Consider the following 21534-nt stretch of genomic DNA (forward strand, 5'->3'; position numbering starts at 1 on the left):
TCTTAGCTCTTTGTTTCCACGTAAAATTTAAAATCTATTGTCGAGGGGCACCTGGGTGGCTCAGTTGGTTAAGCATCTGACTTCGGCTCAGGTCATGATCTCGTGGTTCATGGTTCAAGCCCCGTGTCAGGCTCCATGCTGACAGCTCAGAGCCTGAAGCCTGCTTCGTGGATTCTGCCTCCCTCTCTCTCTGCCCCTCCCCTCTCGTACTCTGTCTCCCTCTCTCTCAAAAATAAATAAAACATCAAAAAAGATAATAAAATCTATTGTTGATTTTCACACACACACACACACACATACACACACACATACATCACCTTCTTGGGATTTCAGATGGAATTACATCAATTCTATAGATCAATTTGAGGAGAATTTACATTCTTTTTTATAAACATGATGTCTGTCACCTTTTTTATAAACCTGATATATTTCTCCACTTATTTAGGTCTTCTTTAATGTCTTTCAATAAGGTTGTATAATATTTTTTATAAAGGTCCTCCAAGTTCATACATAAGTATCTTATATTGCTCATCTCTATTAAAATGGTATGGATTTTCTTTTTATTTATCTTCTTTGGGATTTGTCATACTCCTAGCATTCACTGTCCATTTGGAATCTGAGGATTCCTGTGTTTTTAAAATACCTAGAAAATTATCAATCATTATCTTCTCAAATACTACCTATCTCTCATTCTATTACATTATCCTACAATTTTGACAAAATACATAAGACTTTCTCACTTTATTCTCTAAGACTTTAACTTATTTTACATTTTTTATATCCCAATCTCTTTCCAATGACTTCTAGTACTTTAGATCTATTTTTCAGTTCATTAATTCTATCAGCTCCTGGGCAAGCTGAAATGCCAGGTACCCTTTCACCTGAAATAATTAAAAATTGGGACAAGATACATGAAACAATGGTTTTCCAGACACTGAACATCAGGCAATGATGGACAGTGACATGAGGGACAAGAAACAAATGAGATGAGCCCTATGAGCTTACTGCTTCAAGAAAATCCAGGCTGTGGCATAGGGATAGGAACTCAGGTGAAAGCTGGTGGTCTCCCCTAAGTTCAGAAGACAAGACTGAGAGTCAAGGAAAGCCAAAGCAGCTGGGGTTTGCAGAGCAGATACTGGAGAGCTACACAGACTAAAAGTTCCAGAGATCTTTTAAAGTTACCACTCGAGTGCAGAGCTCAACACAGAGGAAGCTACTCAAGAGAAAGCCAGAGAATAAAACCGTCAAAAAGTTAAAGGGAATAATACTCAGGGCTCATACAGGGATGGCGTAATTCCTATTCCCATGAGTCATTTGAAAACCTCATAATTCATGGGGCAATACATAGTGTACTCAAAATGGTTTTGTCCCAGTGGTGGAACAAAATTAGTCCAGGACTAAATGCTACTCTGGTCCCAGTTTTGCTAAAAGCAAAATTGAAAAGTCTCAAGCTACTTTCATCGACTAAACTATATCCCAGAACAAACCTAAAAAATATTTATAGGAATCCACCAACAAGAAGGTGAAATTCACAATATCTGACATCTAAAGTAACCAGGAATGCAAAGAATCAGGAAAATATAACCCATGATGAGATGAAAAAAACAAAACCCAACTGACACAAAGTTGATAAAAACAGATAATCAAATTAGTAGACATGGTAAATAAAAACAGTGAAGACACACTAAAGGAAATCAGCCAAAATGAAATACCAAGAGAAAAAAGACTGCCAGAACACATATATCAATTTGTTAAAAATATTCTACATATATGGGGCGCCTGGGTGGCTCAGTCGGTTAAGCGTTCGACTTCAGCCAGGTCACGATCTCGCGGTCCGTGAGTTCAAGCCCCGCGTCGGGCTCTGGGCTGATGGCTCAGAGCCTGGAGCCTGTTTCCGATTCTGTGTCTCCTTCTCTCTCTGCCCCTCCCCCGTTCATGCTGTCTCTCTCTGTCCCAAAAATAAATAAACGTTGAAAAAAAAAATTTTATAAAAAATATTCTACATATAGAGAAAGCAATAAGGAATGAAAACAAATTTCATTTTTTCCTCCATGTCTGTACAATGATTTTTTAAAAAGAATAAAACAACAATAACTAATACTTACTGAATGCTTACAAATGCCAGCGACTCTTCTAAGTTCTTGACATATATTAACTCATTTAATCTTCACAAAAACTTAAGAATTAAGTACTAGCATCACTCCTATTTTACAAATAAAGAAACTGAGGGATGGAAAATTTGAGTAGCTTACCTACAGGTAATAGGTAACAGAGATGGATATGAACCCAAATAGTCAGCCTTCAGAGTACACATTCCAAATAACTGTTACACAGCATCTCTAGAACACTATTTTGTAATATTATCTTTTATTTTAATGTTTATTTGAGAGAGAGTGCATGCAAGTGCACACTGGGGAAGGGCAGAGAGAGAGAGGGAGACACAGGATCCGAAGTGGGCTCTGCACTGATAGCACAGAGCCCCATGTGGGGCTCGAACTCACCAACTGTGAGATCATGACCCAAGCCAAAGTCGGAAGCTTAACCGATTGAGCCACCCAGGCACTCCACTACTTTGTAATTTTAAAAACATACAGTAAGGGGTACCTATAGTATAGTATATTGAAACTATAATTGAAATAGTTATTCATACAACACAATATACCCCAAATCCAGTTTGATAAATTACCTGATGATTAACACGTGTCAAATGTTCGATAGTTTTCTCTAATTTTGATTTTTCAAAAATACTCATTTCCTGGAGATTCTGAAAAAAAATTTTATAGAAGATGTTCATTCATATCAGATAACAAAATTACCAGAGTAAACAAGTCTACAGTATTATTCTGTTTGTCTTTTTATAACACGGAAATGTTTTAGAAAGAAAATCATTAGACATTTTACAATAATGCTTTGGGTTGAAAAAAAAAAGTGACAGGAGTTTCTTGTTTTTTATATTCTACCTCCATGTGTAATTGTAACAAAAGACACAGAATGGTATGGATTTGTTTTTAACAATTTATCTAGATCAATCCATTAGCACAACTATAAAGGGAAAAACCGAGCAGGTTAAGTGAGATCAGGAATGTGCCCTAATGAGAGATATCAGAGGAAGAGAGTGCAAAGAAGAAATCACAAAGACAAAGGAACAGAATACTACAGGGCCATGCAAGAGATCAGAATTTCAACAATGGGCTGGTCAACAGTGCAAACAAGTGCTATTTCTATAGTTATGTTACCTTATCCAATTATTGCTGATACTAAGTGTAGAACAAGTGATACAAGTTGGTGTTCTCTGAGAATTTTTCTAGTGTAGATTCATACTTCTATCCACGTTACTCATTAAAAACAAATAGATGCCGATGTTTGGATTACATATCTGGTTGGAAGGGTCACTACACTGTATTCATTTTTTGTTTATTAAATCATTCAACCAGTATTGAGTACACACTATATACCAAGCACCAAGCAAGGTATTAGGAATGCATAGTGAGTAAAATGGATAAAGCTTCTGACATCATAGTTACTAAAGACTAGTAGAAAAGACAAACCTTAAACAAGACACTATATAAAACCATGAATATTCTGCTAGAAAAAGGAACTTTATGGCAACATATTGAAAGGGAATCTAGAGCCTAGAGTTCACTTCCTATGTGAGGAAATAATGTTTAACCTGGCTCTAAAGGATGAATGGGAATTTGCCAGGTGAGGGTACTCAAAGAGATGAACAATTTTTCAATAGCCTATATAGAAAACTGGGGGCAAGAAAAAGTCCATTAAGCTTGGAGTCAAGAAAGTGAGGGGTGGGAAATGGGGAGATAAGTTTGGGGAAAAGAAGGCTAGACCGTGAAGTAGGCAAGAGCCAATCACTGAAGTCTTTGAAAACAGTTAACAGATTTAAATAGGAAGTGATGTGATCAGATTTATACCTCTGAAAGATGACTCTAACTTCAGTGTAAAATATAGATTTGAGAGGCTGCTAATACACAACTACAGTTGAGAAAGAATAATGGCCAGAACAGGATGGCAGAGGAGTAATGAAAGAAGTAGACAGATTGAAGAGAAACTAACGTGAGCTCAGGAGCCAGACTCCATGTGACTTGATAGTTAGGTGATCTTGGGCAAATTATTTAAACTCACTGTAACTCAGAGACCACATCTGTAAGCATTACCTATCTGAAAAGGCAATTGTGAAGATTTACTAAGCGCATGGAAAAAGCACTTAGAACAGAGCTTCCCACATGAAAAGGGCTTAATAAATGTTAAATATTATTTAAGAGGTAGCACAAATAGAACTTGGTGATTGATTGAAGGACAAGAAGAGCTTTAAGGGAGAGAGGAGTCAGTGATGATGCCTGGTTTGACATCTGGGTGGGTAGCAGAATAAGAGGAAATTACAAGAGGAAGCTTATGGATTGAGATGATTAGTTTTAAGTAAAAGACCTACTGTAAGCTCATAAATCCTGCCTCCTACAATCTAGAAAGATTCTGGTAATACGAATATCATTTTTTTCTGAGCTTTTAGTACTACTGCATTTTTAAATCCTGTTTTTACATTCCTTGGTCCTTTCAACAAATATGGAAAAGAATAAATCAGTAGCTTGTGCTAAAAGTTGCCATATTGCACAGAAGTTTTCCATTTGGTAGTTTTAACACTTATTTTTATAAGAAAGCACATTCTGGAAGGCAGTATTCCAAAAGATCCCAATTAAAAGTATTGTGTTGGGGTAAAATTTTAACTGAAAATGTATGCAATAAGGACTACCTTTATAATGCTTTAATGTCCTTATTCCTAACTTTAGCTACTGATTTCTAAGCATTAATTCAATACCTATTGAAAGTAAACTACACAATCCATAATAGTAACAGTAATAGCTATGTTGAGTTCTTACAATGTTCTAAACTGTATTAAGTGCTTTGTGTACATTAACATATTTTTTGGAGATTATAAAAGAAAACATAAAATACTGTGCCTAAACAGGACACCAAAAGCACAAACAACAAAAGAGAAAATACATAAAATGGACTTCATCAAAATTAAAAACTCTTGTGCTTCAAATGGCTTTAAAGCCATTTAGAGCACACCATTTAGAAAATGAGGGGCGCCTGGGTGGCTCAGTTGGTTAAGCAGCCAACTTAGGCTCAGGTCATGATCTCACGGTCTGTGAGTTCGAGCCCTGCGTCGGGCTCTGTGCTGACAGCTGAGCCTGGAGCCTGCTTCCGATTCTGTGTCTCCCTCTCTCTGACCCTCCCCTGTTCATGCTCTGTCTCTCCCTGTCTCAAAAATAAATAAAACATTTTAAAAAATTAAAAAAAAATTAGAAAATGAAAAGGCAACCCAGAGAATGGGGCAGAGTATTAGCAAATCATGTATCTGATAAGGGGCTTGTACTAAAAGTATATAAAATACTCTTATAGTTCAATAACAATGAGATAATAATCCAATGTAAAAATGGACAAAGCGGGGCGCCTGGGTGGCGCAGTCGGTTAAGCGTCCGACTTCAGCCAGGTCACGATCTCGCGGTCCGGGAGTTCGAGCCCCACGTCGGGCTCTGGGCTGATGGCTCAGAGCCTGGAGCCTGTTTCCAATTCTGTGTCTCCCTCTCTCTCTGCCCCTCCCCCGTTCATGCTCTGTCTCTTGCTGTCCCAAAAATAAATAAACGTTGAGAAAAAAATTAAAAAAAAAAAAAAATGGACAAAGCATCTGAATAGACATTTCTTCAAAGATGATACACAAATGGCTAAATAAGCACATGAAAAGATGCCTGAAATTATTAGCTATCAAGGAAATGCAAATCAAGACCACAATGGATACTACTTCATACCCACCAGCATGATGATAATAAAGAAGACAGATAATAACATGTGTTGGTGAGGATGTGGAGAAATTAGAACTCTTATACAGTGCTGGTGGGAATATAAATGTTACAGTTGCTTTGGAAAACAGCCTGGCAGTTGCTCAAATGGTTATGGTTATCATATGAACCTAGGTATATACTCAAGATTAAATGAAAACCCATATAAACAAAAAGCTGTACATGGATGTTCACAGCATCATTATTCATAATAGCCAAAAAATAGAAACCACACAAATGGAAATTAAAATGTTGTCTGTCTATCCATACAATGGAATATTATTCCACAATAAAAAGGAATAAAGTATTAAAACATATATATGCTACATGAATGAACTTGAAAACATTATGCAAAGTGAGAGAAACCAGAAGATAAAAACCACATACTGAATGATTCAATTTATATGTTCAGAGTAGGCAAATCCACAGGGACAGAAAGTAGCTTAGTGGTTACCTAGGCCCAAAGAGGCTGGGGGGAAATGGAGAATGGCTGCTAATGGGGTTACAGTTTCTTTTCTTTTTTTTTTATTTTTATTTTTTATTTAAAAAAAAAATTTTTTTTTTCAACGTTTATTTATTTTTGGGACAGAGAGAGACAGAGCATGAACAGGGGAGGGGCAGAGAGAGAGGGAGACACAGAATTGGAAACAGGCTCCAGGCTCTGAGCCATCAGCCCAGAGCCCGACGCGGGGCTCGAACTCACGGACCGCGAGATCGTGACCTGGCTGAAGTCGGACGCTTAACCGACTGCGCCACCCAGGCGCCCCACAGTTTCTTTTCGAAAATGCTCTAAAATGGACTGTGGTGATAGGCTTAACAAGTCTGTGAATATACAAAACCACTGAATTTTACATTTTAAATGGGTAAACTGAATGGCATGTGACTATCTCAATAAAGCTGTTTTAACAACAACAAAAAGATAATGTCCCTCCACCTGAGGAACTTCCTATTGAGATCAGAGGTCAGTAATTTTCTATAAAGAACCAGATAATAAATATTTTAGGCTTTGTGGGCCAGTTTCTGTTGCAAATACTCATCTCTGCCACTGCAGCACAATAGAAACCACACAGAATACTATGGTAAATGAATGAGCATGGTATTCCACTAACGTTGACCAATGATGAAATTTGAATTTCATAGTTTTTGTGTGTCATGAAATACTCTTTTTATAGGACTTAAAAATGTAAAAACCATTCTTAGCACATGGTCATACAAAAATACAACGGTCTGGATTTGGCTCATGTGTCATTGTTTGCCAACCCCCTAAATAAATAATCACTTTACAGGAAAATATCTATAAAGACCTCCTTTTTCTCCATAAATTTCAAAAATAAGTCGATCTTATTACTTACTTTTAACTTTTCTTTTAAAGCTTCTTTTTCTGCCATAATCCTTCTTAAGTCAGATAATGCAAGTTCTTTTTCTTTTTCCATAAGACTAATAATATTATGGGAGGCTGTGGTTTGGGTGGATTCTTGTCTTAGGGCACGTAACTGTTCCTGAGCCTTAAAGAATTAAAAGGTATAAATAAAAAATGCTTTGGATATGCTCCCATGTAAAAAAAAAAAAAAAACAAAGGCAAACTAAACACATGCTACTTTGCTCTCTTGCCAAATCTAAACAAAATGAGTAAAAGGTATTAAAATAGTAACAACAATAAAAAAAACCCAAAAAGACAAAGAGATTAAGGGAAAATGCAAGCTACAGAATTTTGGAAACCAGACAGCAGGTGGACAATTAGTAATTAAGTAAGCAGACCCAAGAAAGCTGAAATCCAAGCCACGTGGAAAGCCCAGAAATCAATCAATTTGCAACTGCAGATTCTAAAAAAGCTTCAGAAGTAAAAACAGCTTTTTCAACTTGACCTTTTAACTTACATGCCCTTCTCCCTCTCTCAAAGTAGCAGTGGAATTTCATGGGAAATTGATATGGAACAAATATATCCAAATCATGGGTGCTACCCACTGTTTGACAGACTATTAACATGTCTGAATCCCAAGGATAAACTTGGCTCAGAATCAGGCTAAGACCTGTTCTAGGTAATTTTAGAAGAGACTATCTAACAGACCTGACACATAGACTAGAGAAGGAGAATAAATATGAAAGAATAATAGAAATCTCTGCTTTAGGAACAGGATGATAATAATAGATAATTCTAATTATGAAGAAATATCACAAGGTCCATATATTATAGTAATTTAAAAGATTTACACTGGTTCCCTTAAGCTATTCTATAGAATCTGTTGGCTTAATCAATTTCTTACTTCATTATATAAGACACTTAGTTTATCTCTTTCTGCTGTCAACAATTTAACATTGGACTGTATATCCTCCATATGTCTTTCAAATCTTTCCAGCATACGCTGAAGTTCATCTCTTTCTCTTGTGATCAGATGAACTTCTGAGTTGTAATCACCCTGAAACATAATTTAAAAACAGAAGTTATCACTTGTTATAATTATCACCATATGGTTGTCACAGGATGCTGGTAATGACAGTGACTGAATAATGCTAACAGATAAAAGAACACAATTTTTTATCTAAAATGAGAACAGAAGATGAGCGTGCAGGCAGTATTGGGGCAAATCTCCTGGCCTTCAAATGCCTAGGAAGGGACTTCACTGCCAATGATACCACTTGATCAGATCCCATCAGATGCTTCAACTGTCCTTCTCCTGAAGTTGTTTATAATAGTAGTAACTAGGAACTTGTTAGATATGCAAGTTCTGTGGGCCCACCCCAGACAGACTGAATCAGAAACTGTGGGCACAGGGCCCAGTAACTATGGCTCATCAAGCCCTCCAGGTGATTATGCATGCTAACTAACTGTTGGCAACCACTAGTTTACAACCCACTCCAGGGGAGGGACTAGGAGGGTATGTGTGTGCCTATTACCCACTGCAAGTTAACTATTACAGCCTAGCACATCCCCCAGTGTCTTTTTTGTTTGTTTGTTTGTTTTGTTTTTTTTACTGAATGTAAGATCAATTTCCCAGCCACACCAACCACCCCACCTGTCCCAGCCCCAACCTATGTGAGGCCTATTTTTGCAATGAGATAAATATAAATATTTCTACCGAGGAGTATACATTAAGGATGATGTTCACCAAATAAGCAACTACTTCTAACATTTCTAAAACAGGATTATGCCTATTATTCTAGTCCAATGCAAAAGACCCACTATCTTCACTATTGTGGAAAATAAAGGTGATAAATGTCGACCTGGGATCTAAGATATCTTAGCATTTAGGTACTAATTGCAGAAGCCCCACGTAGGGATAATCTGATAATCAGGTACACTGGAAAGCATTCTGATCTATGTCACTCACTATCTACCGTGCACATAACCATGTCCAATGTAGACTTGGTATCTGTAAGTACTCCTAACCTGCCACTTGGAAATAAGTTATCCTTTTGGTTAAACAAGCAAAATCAAGGGATAATGGATGAGATTAACTATCTGGACACTTAAAAGACAAGAAATTTTACAGGACAAAAGCAGATTAGGGTTTGAGGGCTTAATTAAGGCTTAGATAAGTATAAGAGAAACTCTGTAACCTAACCATATCTACATAAAAATATCTTGCAGAAAGGAGGTAGTTTACATAGATTTTAAAAAAGGAGAACTCTGTGAATAAAGACTGAGAGTTCTGCAGATGTGGTCATTGAGCACTAGAACGAAGCAGAGCTGAGCCTTGTATTGTCCCACTGCACTAGAGCCACAGATGGGGTCACGGCCAACAAAATTCAGCAGGCTAGGGCAAAAGCCCAGAAGTGAGGGGCTCACTCTGCATATCTCTCTGAGCTCTGGGCTTGGCAAAAGTGTTGCTGCTCATCCAGCTTCTCCCCCAAAGCTCAGGTGAAGATCTGGGGTGGGGTAGGAGCTGGGGGTCTGGTTATAAAGAAAGTTGGGACATTAAAAAAAAAAAGATTTTTATTACTGTCTTGGTCTCAGCTTAATGGTAACTTTCTCTAAGGAATCTTCTGATTCTCCAATCTAAAATTTTTTATTTATTTATATTATTATTTTTATTTTAGAGAGAGAGACAGTATGAGCAGGGGAGAGGTGCAGAGGGAGAAAGAGAGAGAATCTTAAGCAGGCTCTACGCTCAGCATGGAGGCCAACATGGAGGCTTAATCCCACAACCCTGGGATCATGACCTCAGCTGAAATGAAGAGTCAGTCAGAGTCTCAACTGACTAGGCCATCCAAGTGCCCCTCCAATCTAATTTAGATCTCCCTGTATGTATTCTCAGACCATTATGAAACCTTCTTGTATCTTTTCTTCACTAACACTATAAATGAGCTTATAAAGGTATTAATATGATTATGTGTTTAAAGTACATCTTTACCATTAAAATGTAAGCTCTGTGAGGGACATAGTAGGTATCTGGTTTTACTCACCATAACTTCAGTGCCTACCATGGTACCAGGTAAAATGTATAAATTCTCTAACATTAGTGACTGGCCTTCTCCTCCTCCGACAAATTTTTTATTTAAATTCTAATTAGTTAACATATGGTGTAATACAGGTTTCAGGAGTAGAATTCAGTGATTCATCACTTACATGTGACACCCCGTGCACATCACAAGTGCCCTCCTTAATACCCATCACCCATTTAGCCCATCTCCCATCCACTTCCTTCCATCAACCCTCACTTTGTTCTCTATTGTTAACAGTCTTTTATGGTTTGCTTCCCTCTCCTTTTTTCCCCTTCCCATATATTCATCTGTTTTATTCCCTAAATTCCACATATGAGTGAAATCATATGGTATTTGTCTTTCTCTGACTTATTTCACTTAGCATAATACACTCTAGCTCCATCCATGTTGTTGCAAATGGCAAGATTTCATTCTTTTTGATGGCCGAGTAATATTCCTCTGTGTGTGTGTGTGTGTGTGTGTGTGTGTGTGTGCGTGCGCGCGCGTATACATCTTTATCCACTCATTTGACTGGCCTTCTTAAGCAGGAACTCTAGCTCTTTTCTAAATATATCCTGTATGGACATAAATATGCAGGTATTTATATTTGTGTTCATAAATGTTAATAACGCCCTTATACCACTCCATCATTCCTCACACACATACACAAGCTCATACACACACATGCAAAATACTAAATGCTACAAGCATAGGAATTATGTCTTCTTTATCTCATGTCCAGTGTTTAATTCATAGCTGGCACTCAGTATGTGTCTGCTCAACTGAACCAAACTTTGTATCTAGACCTGATGTACTTCCCCACTTTGTAAAGGAGGAAACAGGGGTTCCATGAAGTGAGGGAACTTATCCAAGGTCATAAAGACAGTCTGTAGAGTTGTAACTTCTATCAGGCCTCCAACTCTAAAGTCCTTTCTACTACCAATATACTCAAAACTCACAATTGGAACCATAGTGAGTACAAGGTGAGAGGAGGCAGTGCCCACCCTGCAGACAGCAGAGAATCAACAGGTGTATTTTTGACAAAGATCACTGATATTAAAAATAGCAATTTTTTCCCAAGTTACTACAATCCCAAGAAACTGTGCCTAACAGTGAGCCATAAAGCAGGAGTTGAAAACTCAAAGCTTGTACCAAATCCAGCTTTAGTGAGGTCTTTGTTGTTTGCCATGTAGTTTCTAAACATGTTGAAAATACCCAAGTTGAGGTGCAGATGCACAGAACTGTGCATCACAACTGTTTTATCCTCCTCCCATTTTACTCACATACACACCCACAATTCCCTACCATTCTTGCAACTTATTAGAATTCCAAAATGCTCTGAATACTCTACTTTAGAAAATGAATTCTTTATCTGAGTCAGTTAACACTAGAATATTTTAAGAAAATAAGTTGAAGGTGATAAAAGTCTCTCCTAAACCAGTATCTCTTGTTTTTCAATTGTGAATCCCTATCAAGGAGTTAATTAAATCAAATAATTATGTTAAAAGCCTTCAGATATTTTCCTACTCAGTTTTATTTAATAAATGCTTGATTAAACTAATCAACCATTTTGCAGGAAGATTCTCCTACATAATGAAGGTGATCAATTCACTGATTTATTTTTTCTGAGTCCTAAGTATAAATGGGGCTTAAAAAGCAACTCAGTAAACACATAAATTAACTTACAGTGTTTTCCCACCAGTTCCCTCTACTTGTACCAGATAACATAGAATAGTGTTTCTACTAACACCAGTAAATCAAATTCAGCCATTAGCCAATAAGGTTAAAAAACAGAGTCTAATCATAAAACAACCCAAAACCATTCAACAACAGACACAGGATCTTCAAGAAAAAGATGATGAAACAAGTAAATTCAGCCAAGTCTGAATTTTTTTAACCTATTATCTTCATGTATATGTCACAGTGACTTGATATTTTTAAACATTTGTAATGAAATGTTTTGAGTTTTAACTTTAACCCCAACTTCCCCTAATTTTATCTAGTGTGTAAATAATGTTAGAATCATAAGCCTCCAGGACTCCTATAGCTCTAAAGCTTAAAAAACAAACAAACAAACAAAAAAAAAGAAGAATTCAAATTATACTCATGAAACACTGAAAATAACTGAGACCTAAAAGAGAGATACACAATTTTAACCTCTCATGAAACATGGTTAACTTTACCTAGTTTTAGACTAGCAACTTGTAAATGTGGTTGTAGTAGACAAATGGGATGATCTGCCCCACACTTATTCCCACCCTCTACCTTGTCCTGCTACATGGTTAACATGGAAGATGTCTGGTGTGTACAACGTGACCCACCTTCCTGACTGGTCCAAGGCTGGGAATAGTATGAAGCCATGTTGTCTGCCATGTGGACAAAGCCACTTTGCTTTGAGAAAGAAAATGCAGCTGATAACAAGAGTAAAGGATAGAAAGAAAGGAAATGTCCAGTAGCATGAATTACTGGTTCCAGTTTCTGGAAGCCCAGATGTCCATGCACTTACCCTACACCCTTAATGAACTATTCAATCTTTCCTTAATTTCCAAAAATCAGTACATTATACTTTGTTCTTAAGCAGTTTTCCTAATAAATGCAGTGTCCCTACAGGATATAGGTCATATAAGAAAATAAGAATCAAAATTAAGAAAAACTTTTAAAAAGCAAGTGTGAATAAAGTTATATTTAATACAATAATAACACCAGAAAAGCTGGCTCATAAAAATTCACTCTTGCCTATTAATCATCTTTAAAAAGAGGTATTACCTTTTCTAGTGTTTTAAATATTGGAATTTTTTCACGTGTAGAATGATTTGTAGAACAAGATCTTCGCTGTATTATATGTTGGAGTCTTTCCAGCTCTTTCTTATAAAAATCTCGTTCTTCTTCTATACCTTTCAGAAATGTATCTAAACGAGAGGGTGACTTGTCTCGACGTTTTATTCCGTGTTCTAGCCTCATCCTTTCAACTTCCAGAGTAAGTTCTCTTTCTGTAAGTTCAAGTAGTTAAATATTAAAACAGTGTTGGATATAAATTGTACAATTAGCCAAATAAATTATTTGAATAAGTTTTAGAATACAAGCTACTAAAAATCATTAATCTTTGTATATCACCTGGTGCTCATCATGACAAGTGCACTCCTTAATCGTCATCACCTATTTCACCCATTCTCCAACCCACCTCCTCTCTGGTAACCATCAGTTTGTTTCTTTTTTCTTTCTTTAAATATTTTACTTTTAAGTAATCTCTACACCCAACATGGCAATTGAACTCACAACCTCAAGATCAAGAGTTGCATGCTCTTCTGACTGAGCCACTCAGGCACCCCAAGAGTCTGTTTCTTGGTTTGCCTCTCTTTTTCCCTTTGCTCATTTGTTTTATTTCTTAAATTCCACATATGAATGAAATCATATGGTATTTGTTTTTCTGACTTATTTCACTTAATACTCTCTAGCTCCACCCATGTTGTTGTAAACAGCAAGATTTCATTCTTTTTTATGGCTAATATTCCATTGTATAGATATACCACCTCGTCTTCATCCATTCACCAGTCGATGGACATTTGGGTTCTGTCCATAATTTGGTTATTATAGTAATGCTGCTATAAACATCGGGGTACATGTATCCCTTTGAGTATTTTTGTATTCTCTGGGTAAATACTTAGTAGTGTGATTGCTGGATTATAAGGTAGTTCTATTTTTAACCATTGAGGAAACTCCATACTATTTTCCAGTGGCTGTACCAATTTGCATTCCCACCAACAGTGCAAGAAGATTCCCCTTTCTCCACATCCTCGCCAGCCCCCGTTGTTTCTTGTGTTGTTGATTTCAGCTATTCTGACAGGTGTGAGATGATATCTCATTGTAGTTTTGATTTGCATTTTCTTGATGGTAAGTGATGATGAGCATCTTTTTTCTTTTTTTAAAAGTTTATTTGAGAGAAAGAGACAGAGAGAAGAGTGCATGCACATGGGGGGGGGGGGGGGGGCAGAGATAAGAGAGAGAGAGAATCCCAAGCAGGCTCCACAATGTCAGTGCAGAACCTGATGTGGAGCTCAAACCCATGAACCATGAGATCATGTCCTAAGCCAAAGTCAGACAGACACTTAACCGACTGAGCCACCCAGGCACTCCTGATGAGCATCTTTTCATGTGTCTGTCTGCCATCTGTATGTCTTCTTTGGAAAAATGTCTATTCCTGTCTTCTACCCACTTTTTAACTGGATTATTTGGTTTTTGGGTGTTGAGTTTTGTCAATTCTTAATATATTTTGAATACTAACTCTATCAGATATGTCATTTGCAAATATCTTCTATTCCACAGGTTGCCTTTTAGTTTTGTTGACTGTTTCCTTTGCTATGCAGAAGCTTTTTATTTTGATGTAATCCCAATAGTTTATTTTTTCTTTTGCTTCGCTTGCCTCAGGAGACATATCAGGGTGAGCATGTTTAAATGCCAATGGACAAAAACAGAACAAACTAAAATTATGGAAAGGAGACTATTAATATGCAAAGTTTTAAAATTAGAGATCCAGAGAACAGATGGAGGCAGTGGCCTTTCCTAAGAGGGACATACTTCCACAGTAACATGAGGGAAGATAATGACAGACAGTTTAAGATCTGGGGACAGAAAACTGACAGAAGGCTTCCCTGATGGCTTCCATTCTCTTAGGGAACCTGAAGATTGCCTACTCAAAATGGGAAGTGGAATGAGAGTCACAGCCTTATTGAGAATTGAAAACATTTGAAATGTTCTCTGCAGAGAGTAGGAAATCAAGTGGTAAGAAATACAGAGTGAGATTTCCATACATCATTGAGTGCGCAGCTGAGATTCAGGACCATCTAATTTACAGTGCTAGTGATGCGTCTGGTACATACACATGCAGTGGTTAACTGTTCATGTGTAAATGTGTAGAGGGTAAATATTTTGGTTGACTTGTGCCTGGATTTTTGGCAGGGGGGGTGCATTCACAACAGAGAAATAGGGGGTTTCATGTATTCGAAAGATCACACTGAAATGACAGGTCATGGCTAGCTATAAAAGAAAGTAAACTGCAAACTTCTGTATATAGATCTAAGCACTTTAATGTATTAACCCATTTAATCCTCACAACAATCTTTTGGGTAGGTACCATCATTAACACCACAGACAGGGAAACTAAGCCATAGAGAGGTTAAGTAATGTGCTCAAGGCTTACAGCCAGTAAGGAGAGAAGGGGTCAAATAGATTACCCACTTGGATGCTAAAGAGCCTAGGATATAGCCTCTTCTTAATATAGCACACTGGCTTTCTTTTACTTTCCAAGACACATGGAGTTTGAGGGCATCAGGCTTCTGCTCTTGCCATTCCTTCTGCCTGGGAAACTCTGCCCCAAATTTTCATCTGGCTGGTGTCTTGTCTCTGAGACCTTGGGCCAGTCAATTTCTAGCATATCTCCCCCTATTTTATTACCCCTTATCATCTCAAACTGGCTTTTTCATTTATGTGCTACTAACAAAGGCTCCACAAGAGCAGGAACCTTGTATATTTTGTTCACTATGATCATATACCCAGTACCTGAAACAGCCTGGCACACAACAAGCTCATAAACATTTTGAATGAATGGGTGAGTGGATGAATTCTTAGGTGTTTCCTAAACCAACTCATTTAGTGCTGTTACCCTACTGAGAGAGAGAGAGGGAGAGAGAGAGAATGAATGTGTTCTTTCAAGTGATACAAGTATATTTCCTTATAAAGATTCTGCCCTTCAATTTTTCACTATTTCAGAAGTTTTCCTCTTAGTCTTAATTAATTCTATAATCTGCCTCAAAGAAGGACATACTTCTACTGGAAAATATTCAAGCAGGGTTCCTTGTGCCAACTAGTCAAAAATATAAAAGAATCCTGTAAGGTTGTTGAGGGACAGAGATTTTTCACTGTATTTACAGCACTTAGTATGGTTTCTGGTATATAACAAGCACTCCACAAATATTCATTGAATGAATGAAAGAAAGATAATCTACTAAGAAAAAATAATGCCTCAGGAGGAAATCACAATCACTTTTTAAGTTATTAACATTTTATATTTTACCTGTAACTGCAAAACTTTCCATTTTTTTGTTAAGTCTTTGCTTTTCTTGTTCAAGCTGATGAACAACAGTTTCCAGGTCTGATTTTATAAGGAGTTCATCACTCAGTCTCTCCTTTTCTTTATGGCATAAGTTTAATTCCTGCAAAATTTAATACTATAATTAAGATTTCTAACAACCTTATAAAATATCATAGCACTTAAAATAAATATTTAGTAGTACCTTAAATTAAGAGTAACTGACATACACACAGACACACATTTTCAGTTAGTCAAGTATACGGTTTCAACTAGAGTTAATTGTCAATTGTAGCTAAAAGGATCATAAAAACCAAATGTCAATAGTGCTCCTTTCTGAGAGTTATTAAATTTTGTTTTCATTTGCTCAGCATACTGTCCTACTTTTTAAAATGAATAAAAAGTTTTAAAACGTTATTTTTAAAGGAAGGCAGAACAAAGACACAGTGCTCTAAGACTATCATATGTCTCAGTAATTATGCTGGTCATTCTCTTTGCCTCATCTACACAGTGGGGATAAGATCAGTACTTGGACACCAAAGATTCACTTGTGAGGATGGAACTAAGGCTATGAAGCACTCTGCACAGTGTCTAGCACATGGAAAATGCTTAATAAAGGTTAGCTATTAATTTCATTAATATTTACCTTAAAAATATATAATATAGCACTAATGGAAAAAATAAAAAAGGTCAGAAAATAACTACAGCATCTTACTGTCAGCCAATACTACTGAAACTTGGTCAGAATTCTCAGACAAGCATTATGAACCACATTTGACTGTTTATAGTGTATATACAACAGTAGTGAACAAAAGCAAAAATCTCTGCATGACACTGTTAGTAAAAAATCACCAAAACATCCACTTTCTGTTTATTGACTTCATGGGAGAATTTCACAGTATCTTTGAGATTCAAGAGTAGACAACATCTAGCAGGTTTAGTTAATTCAATTATTCAGTATTGACTTAAATACCTGTAGTTGAATAAAAAGGAAGCCACTGCGATTCACAGTGAGCACATAAAAATCAACAAGTATTCAAGCACCTACAATGTGCCAGCATATCACAATGGCTCCATGGGGGGTGGGGTGGGAGGGGAGTTTCATTTTCTAATTTGCTTTAAGCCACCAGAACATTGCTGCTATACTGTACATATGAGAAATATGTGTCTGTATGTATATATACGTGTGTGTGTGTGTTTGTGTATATATATGTATATACATATGTATACGTGTGTATATATACATATACACACGTATACATATAAAAGAGTATATAGAATGAAAAAACTTGGATTAGTCTCAGTTTCTAATCTTAGCAGAAACTCATCCCATTTAATGGCTATTTAAAAAAATCCCCAATCATCTTTTGGGTGATCACCCAGGACCTTCCACCTGTAAGCAAGACATTCTTTCAGTTCTGGACTACAGAACTTTATGCTATTTCTGGGTTTATGCTGGGATGATTACTACTTTTTTCATTTGAAGACTATCAGAACAAATAATATCTAGGAAAATGGTTTAATGGTTTATAATACTAAACAAAGCTTTTTAAAAGAGGACTGAGTGTTTTTGTTTAAAATTTTATTTTTAAGTAATCTCTGCACCCAAACCAGGGCACAAACTCATAGCCCCACAATCAAGAGTCGCATGCTCCACTGACTGAGCCAGCCAGGCACCCCAAGACTGAGTACTTTAATAAAAGTCAACAATGTTTAAAGTAATTATCAATTTCTAGTCTTTAAATTTTTTTTTTCAACGTTTTTTATTTATTTTTGGGACAGAGAGAGACAGAGCATGAACGGGGGAGGGGCAGAGAGAGAGGGAGACACAGAATCGGAAACAGGCTCCAGGCTCTGAGCCATCAGCCCAGAGCCCGATGCGGGGCTCGAACTCACGGACCGCGAGATCGTGACCTGGCTGAAGTCGGACGCTTAACCGACTGCGCCACCCAGGCGCCCCTCAATTTCTAGTCTTAATATTACTAAACTGACAAGTCCTGAAGTAGTTAAAAGAGTATTCCTAATAGGTTTTCCAAATTTGAATTTAACTTGCAATCTACTATATATGAAATTAAAGAATTACAAAAATATAAACAAAATTAAATATATCCATTCAAAAGAATATGACTCAGCCATAAAAAGGAAGTACTTGTTACAAGCATGAACCTTGAAAACACTGTGCTAACTGAAGGAAGCCAAACACAAATGGCCATATATTGTATTCCACTTATATAAACTGTCCAGAATAGGCAAATCTATAGAAATAGAGGTAGATTCGTAGTTACCAGAGGCTGAACAGAGGAAAATGGGAGTGACTGCTAATGGGTATGACATTTCTTTTTGGAGTGATGAAAATGTTGTTACTAGAGTGAATATAATGTGTAAATTACATCTCAATTAAAAAAATATATGCAATATAAAGCACACAAATTTTATTACCAAAAGTTCTGGCAATTCAACATAACTACTTACCAGTTGAAGTTTTGCCATTGTTTCTTCAAGATCCCGCATTTCAGAAAGCTTTCTTTTAATCTCTTTCTAGGAATAAAAAACTTACTAAGTACAGACCTGAAAGTCAAGAATACTTATCACTAAGTCACACTGCAAATAAGACCGTCATTTTTCAAGTAGTCATCCTTCTCACCAGGGAGATTTAGCTGTTTGTTGTTGTTTTGTTTTAAAGTTTATTTATTTTGAGAGAGAGAGAGAAAGAGAGAGAGAGAGAGAGAGAGAGAGAGAGAGAGAGAATTCCAAGCTGACTCCACACTGTCAGCACAGCACAGCGTCTGACACAGGGCTTTTATCTCACTAATCATGAGATCACTTGAGCCAAAATCAAGAGTCAGAGGCTTAACCGACTGAACCACTCCATGTGCCCAGAGGCTTTAGCTGTTTTACTTTTTTTTTCAATTTTTTTAACGTTTATTTATTTTTGAGAGACAGAGAGAGGGTGAGCAGGGGAGGGGCAGAGAGAGAGGGAGACAGAGAATCCGAAGCAGGCTCCATACTCTGAGCTGTCAGCACAGAGCCTGATGCAGGACTCGAACCCGTGAACCAAACTGAGATCATGACCTGAGACAAAGTCGGACGTTTAACTGACTGAGCTACCCAGGCGCCCCGAGGCTCTAGCCCTTTTAAGCCTCAATTTCAGTGAAGAGGAGACAACATTCAGGCTTCTCTTTAATTTCTTGGTATCCTGAATGCTTACAGGGAGCTATTTATAACATCTAAAACAAGACGACCACTTAAAAAATATTTTGCCTACATGCTTGTAGGGTCTTCCTTGAACCGTAATTTTTGGGTTCTTTTATGGCACCATCATTTCCTAATTTTCCTATCTTTCCACCTGCAACTACCAACGAGAGCGAGAGCACTGAATGCCAATGTTAAAATATTTTGACCCAAAAGGAATCTTTTGTGAGCCAAGCTATCATTCTTGACCAATGCCAATGGGACCTGAGAAGCTATATTCAGTATGTTGTGTGCATGAGCAGAGAAGATGCAAAAGGAGGTAGAAAGAGAGGAATGAGATACAGGACTGTTGCAATGAAACATGAATCACAAAAACAAAATTAAAACTGCACTATATTGTTCATTTTCTAAGTTTATTTTCTTTTAGTAATTTCTATACTCAATGTGGGGCTCAAACTCATGATCTGGAGATCAAGAGTCACGGGCTCTTCTAACTGGGCCAGACAGGAGCCCCTATATTCTTCATTTTCAAGACTCTTTTGGAAATTCTGGGTCCCTTGAGATTTTATAATTTTATAATCTTTTTCTGTTTCCATAAAAAAAAATGCCATTGGGATTTGGATAGGGATTGTACTGAATCTGTAGATTGCTTTGGGTACTAAGTCCTCCAATCCATGAACATAGGATGTCTTTCTATTTATTTCTGTCTTCTTTGATTCTTTTCAGCAATGTTTTTTACTTTCTCAGGTAAGTTTATTCCTAAGTATTTTATTCTTTCTGATGATATTGCAAATGAGATTATTTTATTAATTTCCTTTTGGATTTTAATTATTGGCATATCAAAACACACCTGATTTTTGTGCGTTTTGTATCCTGAAACTTTGTTGAATTTATTAGTTCAAGTTTTTGTGAAATCTTTAGAATTTTCTACATATAAGATCATGTCACACAGAAACATAATTTTATTTCTTTCTTTCCAATTTGGATGCCTTTTCTTTCTCTTACCTAACTGCTTTGGCTAGTACTACATTGAACAGAACTGGTGAGAATAGGCATCCTTGCACTGTTCCTGATCCTAGAGGAAAAGCTTCCAATCTTTACCACAGGGTATGACATGAACTGTGGGCTTTTCATATATGGCCTTCATTATGTTGAAGTATGTTCCTTTTAATGTACTAATTAGTGGATATGACACTGCATAAAATTGACTCAGTGATGTAGCGTACTGGTCCTCAAACTAGATCATATACCCATTCCTGAGGTAACATGAAGACTTCCCAAGTATTATGTAAAACTACTGTATACATGTAGTTTTAGTGTATCCATATCTGGATATACATTCCTTTTCAAGAATTATCTACCTGACAACCTGCATGTGATCTAGGTATCTCATGAGTTCTCCTCTCCCACTTTTCCTCTCAACTGTTTTTCTCACACTATTTTTTAAAATTTTATTTATTTATTTTGAGAGATAGAGAACTTACATGCATATGCTCAAGTGGGAAGGGCAGAGAGAGCGAGAGAGCGAGAGAGAGAACCCTAAGCAGGCTCCACATTGCCAGCACAGAGCCCAATGCAGAGCTCGAACTCACAAACCGTGAGATCATGACCTGAGCCAAAACCAAACAGTTGGACACTTAAGTGATTGAACCACCCAGGCACCCTCTCTCCCACTTTTTAAAGCAAAAGGATGCATCTAATATCACACTGTCTCAAAATATGAAAAACTTTTGAAGCATCAGGCAAAAAGATAATCTGAAATTTATAAAAGATACATATTTATTAAGATATGTATTAATAAGACATATCTTATTAAGACATGTATTTCCAATAAAATTTTACTTTTTGATTTAGTATGTATTTATCAACATTTGTTTGTATTTGTCACTCTGATCCATTGATTACTGATAATTATAATGATAGCACCATTCGGAGGAAAATGTTAACACTTTGAACCTTGTAGTCAAAGGACACTTTTAAAAA

General features: G+C 36.8%; 1 protein-coding gene across 1 annotated transcript in view; it reads right to left on the reverse strand.

The window, feature by feature from the left end:
* CEP135 (centrosomal protein 135) overlaps window positions 1-21534 on the reverse strand; it is a 70402-nt gene that overhangs the window by 29848 nt on the left and 19020 nt on the right. The window contains exons 9-14 of the mRNA XM_043604498.1: window positions 18832-18897; window positions 16345-16483; window positions 13041-13264; window positions 8117-8269; window positions 7205-7357; window positions 2687-2764 (exon numbers count right to left, since the gene is read on the reverse strand). Of these exons, the coding sequence (XP_043460433.1) occupies window positions 2687-2764; window positions 7205-7357; window positions 8117-8269; window positions 13041-13264; window positions 16345-16483; window positions 18832-18897 (813 nt within the window). The remainder of the gene's footprint in view (window positions 1-2686; window positions 2765-7204; window positions 7358-8116; window positions 8270-13040; window positions 13265-16344; window positions 16484-18831; window positions 18898-21534) is intronic.

This window comes from Prionailurus bengalensis, chromosome B1, assembly GCF_016509475.1.
Source record: "Prionailurus bengalensis isolate Pbe53 chromosome B1, Fcat_Pben_1.1_paternal_pri, whole genome shotgun sequence".
NCBI classification, from domain to species: domain Eukaryota; kingdom Metazoa; phylum Chordata; class Mammalia; order Carnivora; family Felidae; genus Prionailurus; species Prionailurus bengalensis.